Below are 17,232 nucleotides of genomic sequence, written 5' to 3' on the forward strand. Positions count from 1 at the left end.
TAATTTAACTATTTCCCATTAAATCTTGTGTTATCTGCACTGATATGCTTTGTTTTCTTTCCATGATCAGAGTTAAGTGCACATAGGGCCCCTTTTACTAAGCTACGTAAGCATCTACGCGTGCCCAACGTGCGCCAAAATGAACTTACCGCCCGACTACCACGTACCTCTTTCAGTAATTTCAAATTTGGTGCATGTCCGCTATGCTCATCTGAAAAATATTGTTTTATTTTCAGACACGCGAAGCAGACACGCGCCAAGTGGCATCTGGCGTATGTATGTCCTTACTGTGCAGATTCTTTACCGCTAGGTCTATGGCTAGTGGTAAGGTCAGACACCCAAAATGGACGCACGGCAATTCTGATTTTGCCACACGTCCATTTTCGTCAAAAAGTTTTTAAAATCCATTTTTGGTACGTGTGCTGAAAAATATTTCTGTGCACACCCAAAACCTGCACCTACACTACCGCAAGCCACTTTTTACCGCAGCTTAGTAAAAGGACCCCATAGTAAATAGGACCCATAGAGATTGGGCTTGTGTAATTAATGTGCATTAAAATTAAATTAAAGCATGCTAAAACACATTAATAAACAGAACCCTTAATTGGTGTCAGTACATAAACTTTTCTTCCTATATTTTTAAGATGTTTTATAGATCTTGTCATAAACCATTATGTGTAGTTATTATGGGAATGGTAAAATGAAATTAAACTCCAGAACACAAGGAAACTAGGTACAGGAGCGATCACATTTATGAAAGTAAAAGTAGCACATGTATGATGAATAGATTTCCTCATTTCAGTGTTCCTGTTTCTTGTTTTTCTACCAGGATAAAATGGCACAGAATGCAGTGAATGCTTTAACGAGCCTGTACAATACCACGTATATATATGGTCCAATCGCCTCAACAATTTGTATGTTTTATTTTTATTTTTTTATTATAAAAAGGGTTTATTATTTTAACTACAAAATACAATAAAATGCAACAAGCACATCACAGAAGTTGCATCCTGCAAAAAAAAAAAAGCTAATACATATTCTAAAGCTATAACGCCCTCATTTTTATTTGCCTTTATTTTTCTTTTATTGCAAAGATATACAACTTCTAATATCCCAATTGCAAACTATTAACTTTCACACAGTCTCCTATTAAGAGGTAAAAAAAAACTTCAGATACCTGGTGCGTATTCTCTATGTTTTGAACAGCACTGCTCCGCTCTGCTGCTGGTTCATTCGTTAACCTATGCGGTTTCAGGTGGGCATCCTCATTAGTCAAAAATTCTCTTATGTTGCTAACATGCATACATTTTATACTTTTACTAGTGAAAAAGACCCGCTTCTGACACAAATGAAACAGGCGCTAGCAAGGTTTTCCTCGGAGTGTGTCTGTTTGAGAGAGTGTATGTGAGAGTGACTGTGTGTGAGAGAGAGAGTGAATGTGCGAGTGTGTGTGAGAGAGAGTGAGTCTGGGTGCGAGTGTATCTGTGAGAGAGAGAGTGTGTGTGTGAGAATGAGAGTGTGTGTGTGAGAATGAGAGTGTGTGCAAGTGCGTATGTGAGACACAGTGTGAGAGAGAGAAAATGTGTTTCACACAGATACAGTGTGTGCGAGAGAGAGAGAGTGTGTGTGAGACACAGACTCTCTGTGAGACTGAGTGTATGAGACCAAGAGAGTGTGTGAGTGACTATGTGACACATAGAGAGTGAATGTGATACAGTGTGAGACATAGAGTGTGTGAGAGACACGGTGTGTGTGAGAGTGAGAAAGAGAAAGACATTGACTATGAGAGACAGAGAGTGTGTAAGAGAGAGTGTGTGTGTGACAGAGATATCTCCCCCCCCCCCCTCTCTGGTGTCAGCCCCCACCCCCCCCCCCCTCTCTCTCTCTGGTGTCTGAGCATTACTGTGCAGGACGCTGAGCTCTGGCTGTGCTTCAAGGAACTGACCAATCCTATTTAATAGAATGAACCTCCAACATTCTGAAGCTGAGAAACCTCGTGTGGTTGGTCACTTCTGCTTGTGACGAACCCGGAAGTACGTGATGTCAATTCAGGAGATGGATACAGAGAGCAGGAATGCCTCAGCCATGCAGTCAGCTTCAGAATGTTGGAGGTGCATTTTATTATATAGGATGCAGTTGTTAGCACTTATCTTTGTTAGGGCATTTTCTAGTAGGTTCGCTCTACAGCGAGCTCCTGTTTCGCATTCGCTTCGTTAGAAGCCAAACCTCCACTATTGGTGCCCTAAAAACAAAAGAAAGTATTTATCCTACTGTGTTTATATATCTTAATTATAATGTACTCACTTTGTCTTTTATTCCTTACTGCCTTTACCTTTCATAGCTTTCGCAACTTGTTGCTCCTTACTGCTTCGGCATTTTTTTAAATGGCGCCTGTCAGCTGTTTTTTAACATGTAGGATGCCCAAGTTTTTATCCAATCACCTTCTCTTTCTGCTTTTAAAGTATAGATAAGTTGCATGATTTCAGCAAGTACAAATGTGCGGTTATTGATCACATCCCCTCATCAATACGAGGGGGCGATAGGGATAGAAAATTAATACAAAAAGAACAAAGATGATACATTGACTAGGGTCTTTAAACCCAGGAGGATTACACAATAGAGTAGAATGGAAGGCATTTTTATGATAGTTAAGGGAAGAGGAAGGGCCTTAATTCTGAAATAAGTAGGAGTCCCCTTTAAAAGCAGAAAGAGAAGGTGATTGGATAAAAACTTGGGTGTCCTGCATGTTAAAAACAGCTGACAGGCGCCATTTTTTTTTTTAATGCCGTAGCAGTAAGGAGCAACAAGTTGCGAAAGCTACGAAAGGTAAAGGCAGTAAGGAATAAAAGACAAAGTGAGTACATGATAATTAAGATATATAAACACAGTAGGATAAATACTTTCTTTTGTTTTTAGGGCACCAATAGTGGAGGTTCGACTCCTAACGAAGCGAATGCGAAACAGGAGCTCGCTGTAGAGCGAACCTACTAGAAAATGCCCTAACAAAGATAAGTGCTAACAACTGCATAAAAGTAAAAAATATATGCATGTTAGCAACATAAGAGGATTTTTGACTAATGAGGATGCCCGCCTGAAACCGCATAGGTAAACGAATGAACCAGCGGCAGAGCGGAGCGGTGCTGTTCAAAACATAGAGAATACGCACCGGGTATCTGAAGTCTTTTTACCTCTTAATAGGAGACTGTGTGAAAGTTAATAGTTTGCAATTGGGATATTAGATTTTGAATTCAAACAGCAAACACTGGGTGAATTGAATTAAAGATATACAACTACAATTTTAGTTCCCAATAGAATGTATTTTTGTAACATGAGATAGAAACTCATGAGGTTAATCCTCATCGTGTCTTGTATGTGGATGTTTCAGTAGATGATATTTGTACATGCCATATAGGAGATGAGTAGAAATCACATCTTATCTTCAGCAATAAATGAATGCATTCAGAGGAACAGATTTAAGTGGTTATTGTAGAAGCTCTAGTCATGATTTATATGGGTAAACCCAATCACCACTCTTAGGGCCTCTTTTACAAAGCTGTGCTGCCGATTCTCGGTGTGGCAAATGAGAGGAAACTCATTCAATTCCTATGGGCTTCCTCTTATTTGTCACGCGGGAATCACTAGTGCGCCTATGTAAAAGAAGCCCTTAAGAAACAACAGATCAATAATCAACATAGCTCCCAGGCTCCATCAGGTGGTGCCAGCACTGAAGCAGAAAAAAGGAGAAAAAGATGGGTACCAGCATCAACACTCTGTGCATGTCATGGGGGAAGAATGTCTTAAGCTTTTTGGTAAGAGAGTGCCTAGTCCTGCCTGGAGACATAGAGGGGCATAATCGAAAGGTACGCCCAAGTTTTGCTGAGGACGTCCTCGTAAAACATCCCGATGGAGAGGCGGGGTAACCCGTATTATCGAAACAAGATGGATGTCCATCTTTCGTTTCGATAATACAGTCGGGGATGACCATATCTTGAAATTTAGGTCGTCCTTAGAGATGGTCGTCCCTAGACTTGGTCGTTTCTGATTTTCGGTGATAATGGAAACCAAGGACGCCCATCTCAGAAACGACCAAATGCAAGCCCTTTGGTCATGGAAAGAGCCAGCATTCGTAGTGCACTGGTCCCTCTGGCATGCCAGGACACCAACCAGGCACCCTAGGGGGCACTGCAGTGGACTTCACAAATTGCTCCCAGGTACATAGCTCCCTTACCTTGTGTGCTGAGCCCCCCAAAACCCACTACCCACCACTGTACACCACTACCATAGCCCTTACGGATGAAGGGGGCACCTAGATGTGGGTACAGTGGGTTTGTGGTGGGTTTTGGAGGGCTCATATTTACCACCACAAGTGTAACGTGGGGGGAGGATGGGCCTGGGTCCGCCTGCCTGAAGTGCACTCTGCATCCACTAAAACTGCTCCAGGGACCTACATACTGCTGGACCTGAGTATGACATTTGAGGCTGGCATAGAGGCTGGCACAAAATGGTTTTAAAGATTTTTTTGAGGGTGGGAGGGGGTTAGTGACCACTGGGGGAGTAAGGGAGGTCATCCCTGATTCTTTCCGGTAGTCATCTTGTCATTTCAGGCACCTTTTTATGCCTTGGTCATAAGAAAAACAGGACCAGGTAAAGTCATCCAAGTGCTCGTCAGGGACGCCCTTTTTTTTCCATTATGGATCGAGGACGTCCATGTGTTAGGCATGCCCAAGTCCCGCCTTCACTACGCCTCCGACACGTGCCTGGGAACTTTGGCTATCCCTGCAATAAAAAGCAGTTGGGGTTGTCCAAAATCGGCTTTTGATTATACCGATTTGGGCGACCCTGTGAGAAGGACACCCATCTTCCGATTTGTGTCGAAAGATGGGCGTCCTTCTCTTTCGAAAATGAGCCTGATAGTAAAAGAAAACTTGGAGATGGGGAAATGGCTTTAAGAATGACTTCTAGGGGGAAATTAGGAGAAATATTAGCTGCTAGGCATGGAAGGGGACTGAGAGAGAGAGAGAATGTGACCACTGGAGATATATTAAGAGGGAGAGCAATTCATGAGCATGAGGTGGGACCAAAGAGAGAGAGTGAAAAAGGCTCTTGGAGAGGAGAAGGTAATTTACATGAATGGTCTGATTTATGACAAGGTGGAACCTTGCACAAAGAAAAACATTCATGAAATAGCTCCTCTATTTTGAAATACTGCAGACCTGTGCTTTAGCAAGGCAATATGCAGAGAAGAAACACTGCTTTGAAGAGATGCAATTTCTGGTTTTGGAGATGGCAGCTCCCAGGGTCCATAAAGGAAATCATAAAAGCATCATGGACATAATGGGTGGCAGTTGTCAAGCAGACAGAACTGAACCAATTAGCCATTATCATTTCCTTAGATCTTAGTGTTGTCTTCAACTTTGTTATGTTTCATTTCCCTTGAGTTATTTATCATCGTTTGGTATCAAGGATACTGTATTTGTCTGGTTCTCCTCCTATTTTCAAAGTCATAGCTTTACAGTAAAAATTGTCAATTTTTGATCCAAAACATTTCCTTTATCCTTTGGTGTTCCTCAAGGTACTATTCTTGCACCTACCCTTTTTAACCTATTTCTAACACCCCTGGTCAGAGTCTGGGATTTAGTGACTATGGGGCTCATTTCTGAATCAGAAAAATGTCCAAATCATGGCACACAAAATGGCAGATGAATGTTTTTCTTACAAAAACATCCAAATTGCTATTTTTGAAACACATTTTTAGACATTTTTCTATGTAGTTCATCTGCAGTGCATCCAAATCACAAGGGGGCATGTCAGGGGCATGTTGGAGGTGAGATTTTGGTGTTCCTAACATTTGGACATTTTTCTGCCATTATGGAACAAAGCAAAAACTTCCAAGATTAAAACCTAGACATTTTGAGCTAGACCTGTTTTAATAACAACTAACTCATAAAAAGGTGTCCCAAATGACCACATGACCAGATTAGGGCATGACCCCCCCCCCCCCCCTTACTCCTCCAGTGGTCACTGAACCCCTCCCACCCACCCCCAAAGATGTAAAAGAAACAGTACATACCAAGTTCTATGACAGCTTCAGAAGTTATGGCAAGCCATATTAGAACAGAAAACAAGTCCCTGGAGTAGCCTAGTGGTCAGTGCAGTGCATGGTAGAGAAAGGGATCCAGGCCCATATCCTACTCTGTTACATTTGTAGTGGAAAGTGTGAGCCCTTCAAAATCCAGCAAAAATCTACTGTGCTCACATATAGGTGACACGTGCAGGCATAAGGGCTATTGTAGTGGTGTACAATTGGGTACAGTGGGGTTTTGGTGGTTTTTGGAGGGCTCACCACACAATTTAAGGGGGTAATGGTGAGATGTGTGCCTGGGACCTTTTATGTGAAGTCCACTGCAGTGACCCCTAGGGTACCCCACTTCTTTGCTGGGATGTCTATGTGGCCAGTCTACTAAGAATGCTGGCTCCTTCAACATCTCAATGGCTTGATTTTGTGCGTTTTTCACTTGGACTTTTTTTTTTAACGGTCCAAAAAGATAGACATCTAGCCAATGGCCATTTTCAAAAAAAAAAATAGACCTTTTCAGGTTTGAAAATGGCCATGTTCGCTATTGGATTTTTGGACATATTCCGCAAAAAGTCCAAAATCTGATTTGGACATCATATCAACAATGCCCCTCCACATTTTTGTAATGCACTATACATTCGTCAAATCACAGAGAGTTTGCACCAACTATAACTAATTCAGAATGCTGCAGTATGACTGATAGAGGACTGCAAGTGGCATGACATTACATCATTCCTGCAAAAACTACACTGGTTGCCAGTACTTTACAGTGCCAAATTTAAAACTCTTTGATTTTCAGTGTTCTTAGACAAAATGGGCCAGAGTACCTAAAGAACAAGTTAGTGCTCTATTCATATTCAAGGCCTCTAAGTTCCTCTCAAGGAGCATCGCTATCTGTACCCTCATCAAAAGAAATTGTATGATATGTTAACTGCCAGCAAACCTTCTCAGGAATAGCCCCCATATTCTGAAGTTCACTCCCAGAGGGGCTATGCCAAACTCAAGACTATCTCTACTTCAGGAAGCAGGTGAAAGCCTGCTTCTCCCAAGCATGCGGCAACTGACTATTATCCATTCACTCTGCATCTGGACTAACTTGCTGCACACCCTCCTCATATATTATACAACTGTACATATAGAGGGTCTTTTACTAAAGCTTAGCTCAAGTTATCTGCAGCAGGGCCCTTTGGAATAAAATGGGCCCTGCTGCTGATAACTTGAGCTAAGCTTTAGTAAAAGACCCCCATAATTTGCCCTGCGTTGCCTCTGGTTAGTACCTATAGGTCCCTTGTCATAAAGTTTGAAATATAGCAACCTGCCACTCAAGCCAATGCTACAGAAGAAAAAAACTCCCCAGGAAGGTCAGAGCACATATTGTTATGTCATCAAGTAGTTTTAAAGGTGCCCTGCCATTGGTCATTAATCATAACTATATGCAAATTCTGTAGTAAAGAAAAAAAACAGGCATCATGAAATGTTCATGCATCTCTATGCTTATGCATCCATCTATTTAACCAAACCATTCTAAGATTTATCCATAAATCATTATTTATTGCAGATCCTTGTTCTGGTACTTCACTCGACTGGGCTTATGAAGAGGGTATGAAATATTCTTTTGCCTTTGAACTCCGAGACACAGGCGAATATGATTTTCTTCTTCCTGAAACCTTAATCCAACCAACCTGTGAAGAGACTATGCTGGCAGTAAAAAGCATTTCCAATTTCATTCTTAACTATTTTCCTGAATAGTCTGCCACCTCTACAAAGGCCTATTTGTTTAAAATGATCAGTGTATTTTATTTTCATCTGATGTAATTTTTTGAAAGACAAAATATCAAGTTTTAATATAGACCCTTGTTTTAGGCTATGACCAACTGTAGCCCAACCAATATTCAACCACTAAGCTACAAGTTTTTATTGTATACGGGACCTTTCCTACTCCCTCCCATCAAATGTTTGTCCAATAAAAAAAACGGTATCATTTTATCTTCTTTTTTTTCTTTTATTTCCAATTATTGCTTAAAAAAAACACCCTTTAAATAACTACTGAATTAGGTTCAGAGATTTGCTCACATACACTTTTCAGTATCCATAGATGCACCCCAAGTTACTGAGGGGTCCATTTATAAAGATGCGCTAGCGTTTTTAGCGTGCGCTATAAATAAGCATGTGCTAAATGCTAAAGATGCTCATATATTCCTATGGGTGTCTCTTGCACTATAAATAAGCGTGTCCTAAACGCTAAAGATATATGGATGTCATTAGTACGCACTAAAAACGCTAAGGTGCCTTTGTAAAAGATTCCCTGAGCTCACTAAAGGGTCCTTTTACTAAGGTGCAGTGAAAAATGACCTGTGGTAGTGTAAACGCATGTTTTGGGCATGCGCAAAATCATTTTTCAGTGCACCTGAAAAAATGTCTTTTTTATTTTTGCCAAAATTGGACGTGCGGCAAAATGAAAATTGTCGCGTGTCCATTTTGGGTATGAGACCTTACCACCAGCCATTAACCTAGTGGTAAAGTCTCATGCGGTAACTGGGCAGTAATGACCTACGCATGCCAAAAGCCACTTGGCGCTCGTAGCTGACGTGTGCCAGAAAATAAAATATATTTTTCTGGTGCGCATAGCAGACTCACGCCAAAAATGAAATTACCACAAGGGCCACAATGATAGCCATGTGGTAACTCCATTTTGGCACGCATTGGGCGTGTGTAGACGCTTACGCGGATTAGTACGAGGACCCCTAACTTTCCAGTAGTGGGATACACAGCTAAGTAGCGAAAGACTGAAAACAGATCTGGTCGCAAGGACAACCTCACTGCATATGCGTGTAGTACATAGATTTCATTTAGGAAGCTTGTTTACCCTGAAAACTAGACTCATTTATGGTCCTTCATGACTGGAGTTGTATACACTTGATTTAAAGTATCTGCTATGGAATAAATACTGGATTCAAAATATGTTGAACGTTCCTTTAATAGGTACTGCAGCACAAATTATATATTACTCCTGATATTTTGTTCGTATTACTTACCTGTGTAAGACAGCTTCATGTCTTCTATAAACTAATAAACTGTATTAACGTGAAATGTCTTCTTTTGAATAAACTGCTAAAAATTAAATCATGTCTTAAAATCCTTTGGGCATTTTGCAAAGTTGACACCTAGCAATGATTCAGACGTATTTCCTCTAATTAACGAAAATTCAAAACACCTGTGAGTGCCACATCTGTGCCATTACAGTGACTGTACCACATGTGTCTATATATAAATAGATTTTGCTTTATCTCCTTTTTATGTTTCAACCTCTTCTTTCTAATATAAAACTCAAATTCTTGGAATATTTAAAATGCTATACCTTTTAAAATAATTCTAGGATAGAATTCAAAAGAGCAAGGACTGATGGCATTAACTACAATGGATAACATTTGCAGGCATAAAGGCAAATTTTACATGGGACACAGATATCGAAATGTAGATATCCAGGAAGCGTTTGTCCCTCTAAGCTGAGCAGGAGTCCTCCAACTACATTACTGTCAGTGGGTAGTGATGCTTCAATATTGTGATTTCAATTGCTAGGAACAGGCAGGTTCCCTGGAGTCCTGCAGAGCTTTTCTGTCCCTCATTATTGAAAATGTGATTGTGAAACAGCACCTCCCACTGGCAGGACTGTAGGAGAAGGACTCCCGCTTAGAGAGAACAGTGACAGGAAGGGATGTGCTCAAGTCCAGCAATATTTTACAAAAAGCTTTCTCAAGCATGGAGCCTTTGTAAAATGCATATAAGGATGTATAGGAGTGTACATGTTGCACTCCTATACATCCTATAGGAGTGGAGGAGTGGCCTAGTGGTTAGTGGTTAGTGCAGTGGACTTTGATCCTGGGGAACTGAGTTCAATTCCCACTGCAGCGCCTTGTGACTCTGGGCAAGTCACTTAACCCTTCATTGCCCCTGGTACAAAATAAGTGCCTGAATATATGTAAACCACTTTGAATGCAGTTGCAAAAACCTCAGAAAGGCGATGTATCAAGTCCCATTTCCTCCCTTTATTGGCATGTATAGTGGGAGCAACTATCTTCTAAATTTACAGGTGCAGAAAAAGAGCAGCAGCAACTCAGAGTACTATTGAAAGGTATTTATCTGACAGTATTCAATATTAAGTTTTGGGTGAACTTCCAGGATAAAGCAATCCAAGGGCCTCTTTTATCGAGCCATGCTAGTGGTTTCCACATGGCAATGCCGACAAGGCCCATTCAAAGTGAATGAGCTTTGTCGGCATTAATATTGGGCAGCTTGATAAAAAAAAGACCCCAAATAAATAAATGAAATGAAGAAAAGAAATGTAGAGAATTGTCTGGGTTTTTTTTTAAAGTGGACTTAGTGCATCTTTACATAGAAACATAGAAACAGGGTCTTTCCTGCATGCTCAAGCCATTTTTACCACAGCCGGAAAATGGCTAATTTCCATGTATAATTTTGTCATTAACATGTAGCCATTAGCAAAGATTAGCACATGATATTATTATTATTTCTTACATTTGTATCTCACATTTCCCACCTTTTTGCAGGCTCAATGTGGCTTACATATTACCGTTAACGGCGTTAGCCGATTCCGGTCTGAACAAATACATGGTATGAATGAATACAAAGTGGTATTGTGGTAGAATGAGGTACATGTATGGTAGGTACAATTGGGGGGAACTTAGAGAGGGAAAGGGGGAAGGTGAGTCAGGTAGTGTCCGTTACGGTCTTTGGTTACATTGTGTCCAGGTATTTTTATGTTGGGTCGGTGGGGTATGCTCTTCTGAACAGGTCTGTCTTTAGTGCTTTCCGAAAATTTAGGTGGTCAAGCATAGTTTTTACTGTTTTTGGCAATGCGTTCCATAGTTTGTTTGTTTATTTATTACATTTGTACCCTGCGCTTTCCCACTCAAAGCAGGCTCAATGCGGCTTACATAGTAATTGGCATTACAAAGTATTGGTGGAGAGAAATAAGTTGAGTATTATCGGAGTAATAAAAGAAATAAGAATGAAAAAATGCAGGGATGAGGGGAGTAGGAGAAGTATGAGCAAGGGTAAGTGAACAATTGGAGGGGTAGATGAGGCGGAGGGGAATGGGCAAGAGTGAAGGGAGTAGGAGAGGTGTGAGTAAGGGTAGGTGAGCATTGGGGGAGTGGTCGATGAGGCGAAAGGGGATAGAACAAGGGATAAACAGGGGAAAATGTGGCGGCAGATGTAGTCTAGGTCATTGTCATTGTCTCCTGGATATGTGATGAATAGATGGGTGTGTGGGAATTAATCTGGATCGTTTGGGTTGGCTTGCCTGAACAGATGGGTTTTTAGTGATTTCCGAAAGGGCAGATGGTCACTGAGTGATCGGATTGGTCTGGGGAGGGCATTCCAGAGTTGGCTGCCTAAGAAGAAGAAGTTGGATCCATAATAGGTTTTGTACTTGAGTCCTTTGCAATTGGGGTAGTGTAGGTTGAGGTAAGTTTGTGAGGTTGTAGACATGTTCCTGGTGGGGAGGTCGATCAGGTCGAGCATATAGCCTGGAGATTCACCGTGGATAATCTTGTGGATTAGTGTGTGGACTTTGAAATTGATTCGTTCTTTGATAGGGAGCCAATGAAGTTTTTTTCGTAGAGGTGTTGCACTTTCAAATCGTGGTTTGCCAAAAATGAGTCTAGCTGCTGTATTTTGGGCAGTCTGAAGCTTTTTCAGGTAGTTGTGCACTTAGGTAGGAAAAGCTGGATGCATAGGTGGATTTGTATTTGAGTCCTTTGCTGCTTGGGTAGTGGAGGTTTAGGTATGATCGTGCAGATTTTGTGGTTTTTCTGGTTGGCAGGTCGATGAGGTCTGTCATGTATCCTGGTGCCTCGCCATTAATAATTTTATGAACAGTCGTGCAGATTTTGAAAGTGAAACGTTCGTTGATTGGTAGCCAATGCAATTTTTCTCGAAGTGGTTTGACGCTGTCAAAACGCGTTTTTCCAAACATGAGCACTTACCAATGCCAATTTTGTAGGCAGTAAGGGGTCACGCGCTCATCCTGTGCTAATCTGTAATGTAGCTGCACTAACTGATCAGCGCAAAAGCACCCACTCTCCGCCCCCACCCCCCCAACATGCTCCCTCTGCAGAGAAAATTGTAAAACATTTTAGCATGTGGTTTGCGATCACAGATCTCAAAGTTACCTCAGGATACCTGAGCGTCCCACAGGAAGCCATTTTAAGCCATGGTAAGTATGTACTAGCACCACAGATTTGTCAAAGGAGCCATAAGGTTCCTTAAGGTTCTGATTTTAAAGTAAAATTTCTATAAAAATATGAAAATCGGAAAGTTTGCCATCTTTGGGGACCTTTTACTAAGCAGTGGCAGGGCTAATGCGTGGGTAATGCACGCCAAATCGACACTACTGCTGGGTAATGCGGGTGGCTGGTTGTAATTTTAAAGGTGGTGAGCGTTGTTTTCCGTGGTAGAACATATTTTTCTATTTTCTACCGCAGGGAGTGTTCCCAGAGGTAATCAGTAGCGTGGCCACATTGGCATGTGCTGCATGATTACCATGTGAGTAGCATGTGAGCCCTTACCGCTAGGTCAATGGGTGGCAGTAAGGGCTCAGGCAGTAAATAGCCATGTGCTACTTTTAATTTTAGCACACTGCCCCATTGAAAAGAAGCCTTTTTTCCCAGACATGGTAAAAAATGACCCAGTGTGCACCAATTTCATGAGTCCAAACTACAGCAGGCCACTTTTTATCGCAGCTTAGTAAACGGCCCCTTTACTTTCTCTTTAATTTAAAATAAACAATTCTGATGTTAATTTACAAAAAAAACAATAAAATTCAATATATTCCAAATGTGCAAAGGCAAAAAGGGCCATGAACTACGCCTAAAGCTCTGCGTAAATTTACATGCAGTATTTAGAATACACTTAGGTGTAATTGCCTAACTTGCGTTAATTTTAGGATTCTATATAGTGCGCATAGATTTAGGCACTGAAATCAGCACGGATTCTATAACACCACGCATAACTTAATTGGCTTAACAAGCTAATGAGCATTGATAACAGCACTTAACAAACAATAACGAGCACTAATTGGCACAGATTAGATTTTAGGCACACAACTCACTAAGAGGCATATTTTCAAAGCACTTTGGGAGGCTAAGTTCCATAGGTTTCTATGGAACTTTGGGAGGCTAAGTGCTTTGAAAATGAGCCTGTAAGCGTATTCTGTAATGATGTGCGCCGAACTTCTAATGCACGCAGGCAAAAGGGGTGTGGTTAAAGGTGGAGAAATGGGCATTTCATGGGCGTTCTAAAATTTAGGCACCTAGTTATAGAATATGGCCCAGCGCGGCTAAATCTACGCACCAGGATTTACACCATGTTTTAGTTGGCGTAAATGGATGCACGCAGATTTAGGCAATGAAATATCAACTAAGCTTATTTTACAACTGCTGCCTAAATCTAGGTGCCACAGGGGCGTAGTTACATGGGGCCACGGGGGCCTGGGCCCCTGTAGATTTGGCCCTGGACCCCCCTGCCAACTACCCTCTCGACCCCCCCCCCACCACCACCACCAACCCGCCGTCAACCCACCGTCACCGTCTGCTACCTTTGCTGGCAGGGGACGGTGACAGCAGAGGAGGGTTGTCGGCAGGAGGAGGGGAGGGGGGTCGAGAGGGTTGTCGGCGGGGGGGTCAAAGTTGGTGGTGGTGGCGGCAGGGGGGGGGGTCAGCAATGGCGGGGAGGTCAGTGGTGCCGGGGGGGGGCAAAATGTGCCCCCTCACCTCGGGCTCTGGACCCCCCTCCCACCAAAGTCTGGCTACGCCCCTGAGGTGCCAATTATAGAATTTCAGTACCAATTTTTTAGGCGCTATATATAGAGCCTCCTCTTATATGGGTAACTTAGGTTAGCAAAGAAGCTGTCCTAAGTGTTATCCAGATAACCTACAGTATTCAGATAGAAGCTGAATATCATCAGTATCAAAATAGTGCAAACAACACATGCTATATTCAGATATTCTGCAGCAGCCACTATCCAGATATTGTCACTGACTATCCAGATATTTTTGCCCACATCAGCCAGCAATTTTTTTTTTAATTGCTGAACACTGCAGGCTTGATATTGGGAGGATAATTGAAGCAAAAAAAAAAACTGCATCAAAAATCTAACACTGAGGGACCCTTTTACTAAGCCACGTAGGCACCTACGCTCACCCAACGCATGCCAATTTGGAGTTACCGCCCAGCTACCGCGTGACCCTTGCGGTAATTTCATTTTTGATGCACATCCACTATGCGTGTCCGAAATATCATTTTTATTTTCTGACACGCGTCAGCTACACGCATCAAGTGGCATTCTACGTGTGTAGGTCATTTCTGCCCTGTTAATGCGTGAGACCCTACTGCTAAGTCAATGGCTGGCGGTAAGGTCTCAGACCCAAAATGGACGCGCACCAATTTTTATTTTGCCGCACGTCCATTTTTGGCAAAACTTTTATAGAGGCATTTTTTTACAGGCGCACTGAAAAATGGATCTGCGTGTGCCCAAAACCCACGCCTACATTATCGTAGGCCATTTTTCAGCACACTTTATTAAAAGGACCCCTGAGTTTTATACAGTCTGGTTGAGAGGTAAAAGTTTCAAAATATTCTATTTTGGGCACTGTGAGAGAATCTAGTGAAACTCAAAAGCAGCTAAGGTCAGCGACAGTATCCTACATGTCTTTTCTGCAATGTAAGATCAAATCAGAAAAGTGTGTGATATCTCATTCGGAATGGTTTCCAGTATTTGATAAGGCAGCTGGTCAAACTGTATACTTATCACTTTCAACATATTGTTCTTTGATTTTAGATATTAGCCCTAATGCTTCTTAGCCTGATAACTTTCATCATCACCCAGATCATAAAAATCCGTACTGGCAAAAGACCAGAGGTCAACCAAACCTCAATTGCTCATCTTCAATTGCAGCTTAATTTATATGTTATTTGTTTTCATTTTTCATATTCATCACAATTAGATTAAGGTAGTGGTTCCCAACCCTGTCCTGTGGGGGGGGCCCCAATCAGTCAGGTTTTCAGGATATCCACAATGATTATACATGAGAGATATTTGCATGCACTGCCTCCATTGCGTGCAAATCTCTTTCATGCATACTCATTGTAGATTTCCTGCAAATTTGACTGGTGGGGAGCCCCCAGGACAGGTTTGAGAACCACTGGATTAAGGATCAAGCCTTAGCAGAATTGAGTTTAACACTGAGAAAATAGTCTTCAAGGGGGTAATTTTTAGAATGAATTTTTTACAGGCATACAAGTACATACTATAAGAAGGTGCGTACTTGTAGGTAACCTGAGTATAGGCATATTCAAGAGAGCAGTTTGTGCAGAATATAAGCAATGTCATAAAATACATCAGCACGATATAAAATATATACTTAAACATGTACTTCACCCACATACATTTACACCAGCTCCCGAGCAGCTGCAATTTCAGCAGTTTTTGGTGCTGCTATTTTATAAGAACACATAGAGGGGCATAATCAAACGGGGCGCCCAAGTTTTCATGAGGGCGTCCTCGCAGGACGGCCCCATAAAGGGGCGGGGCAACCCGTATTATCAAAACATGACGTCCATCCTTCGTTTCGATAATACGGTTTGGGACGCCCAAATCATGAAATTTAGGTCGACCTTAGAGATGGTCATCCTTAGGTCGTTTTTGAGATGGTCGTCACCGGTTTTCCGCGATAATGCAAACCAAGGACGCTCATCTCAAAAACGACCAAATCCAAGACATTTGGTCATGGGAGGAGCCAGCATTCGTAATGCACTGGTCTCTCTGACATGCCAGGACACCAACCGGGCACCCTAGGGGGCACTACACTGGACTTCAGAAATTGCTCCCAGGTGCATAGCTCCCTTACCTTGGGTGCTGAGACCCCCCCCCAAAAAAAAACCCACTCTCCACTACTGTACACCACTACCATAGCCCTTAAAGGGTGAAAGGGGGCACCTACATGTGGGTACAGTGGGTTTTCGGGTGCGTTTTGGAGGGCTCACATTTACCACCACAAGTGTAACAGGTAGGGGGGGATGGGTCTGGGTATGCCTGCCTGAAGTGCACTGCACCCACTAAAACCTGCTCCAGGGACCTACATACTGCTGTCAGGGAGCTGGGTATGACATTTGAGGCTGGCATAGAGGCTGGCAAAAAATGTTTTTTAAATTTTTTTGGGTGGGAGGGGGTTGGTGACCACTGGGGGAGTAAGGGGAGGTCATCCCCGATTCCCTCCGGTGGTCATCTGGTCAGTTCGGGCACCTTTTCGAAGCTTGGTCATCAAAATAATTGGACCACATAAAGTCGGCCAAATGCTCGTCAAGGACACCTTTCTTTTTCCCATTATCGGCCGAGGATGCCCATCTCTTAAGCACGCCCCTGTCCCGCCTTCGATACACTGCCGACACGCCCCCGGGAACTTTGGTCGTCCCCACGATGGAAAGCAGTTGAGGATGCCCAAAATCGGCTTTCGATTATGTCGATTTGGGCGACCCTGAGAGGACGCCCATCTCCCGATTTGTGTCGGAAGATGGGCGTCTCTCTTTCGATTATGCCCCTGATAGGTGCACTGTTCCCTTTAAGCCGAGTAGGAATCTTCCACCTACAGCCTGGCCAGTGGGGGGTGCTGTTTTAGTATTACATTTTCAATAATGAGGGACAGGCAAGCTCAGCAGGACTCCAGGGACCCTGCCTGTCCCTAGCAATTGAAAACAATTATGAAGCACCACCTCCCACTGGCAGCAATGCCAGGAGTTCTTTTTGTGATATGTGTCTTTTTTGTTTTTAATGATTGTAAACTGCTTTGATGTTTGATATAGCTAAGCAGTATATTAAATGTTTTAATAAATATAAACACGTTATTTTCTTTGTTAAATATGGGCTGTGAGCACTCTTCATCTTAGTCTGGGTATTATAATGCTGTTATATAGGTGCTTTGGGTTATCAGCAAATACTCATTGCATACATCTCACAGAGGGGCCCTTTTACTAAAGGGTTAGTGCACAGCAATACAGTGGCGTAGCCACAGGTGGCCTGGGTGGGCCAGGCCCACTCACTTAGGGCTCAAGCCCACGGCCAGCTGAAGACTTTCCCC

The 17,232-nt window shown here is 42.5% G+C and overlaps 1 protein-coding gene across 1 annotated transcript in view; it reads left to right on the forward strand.

Annotated features, from left to right (window-relative positions):
- Positions 1–8,062, forward strand: part of LOC115478660 (mast cell carboxypeptidase A-like) — a 32,916-nt gene extending 24,854 nt beyond the window's left edge. The window contains exons 10-11 of the mRNA XM_030216163.1: positions 830–914; positions 7,635–8,062. Coding sequence (XP_030072023.1) covers positions 830–914; positions 7,635–7,825 — 276 coding nt within the window. The 3' untranslated portion in view covers positions 7,826–8,062. The remainder of the gene's footprint in view (positions 1–829; positions 915–7,634) is intronic.
- The last annotated feature ends 9,170 nt before the right edge of the window (positions 8,063–17,232 follow it).

This window comes from Microcaecilia unicolor, chromosome 10 (assembly GCF_901765095.1).
Source record: "Microcaecilia unicolor chromosome 10, aMicUni1.1, whole genome shotgun sequence".
Taxonomy (NCBI): domain Eukaryota; kingdom Metazoa; phylum Chordata; class Amphibia; order Gymnophiona; family Siphonopidae; genus Microcaecilia; species Microcaecilia unicolor.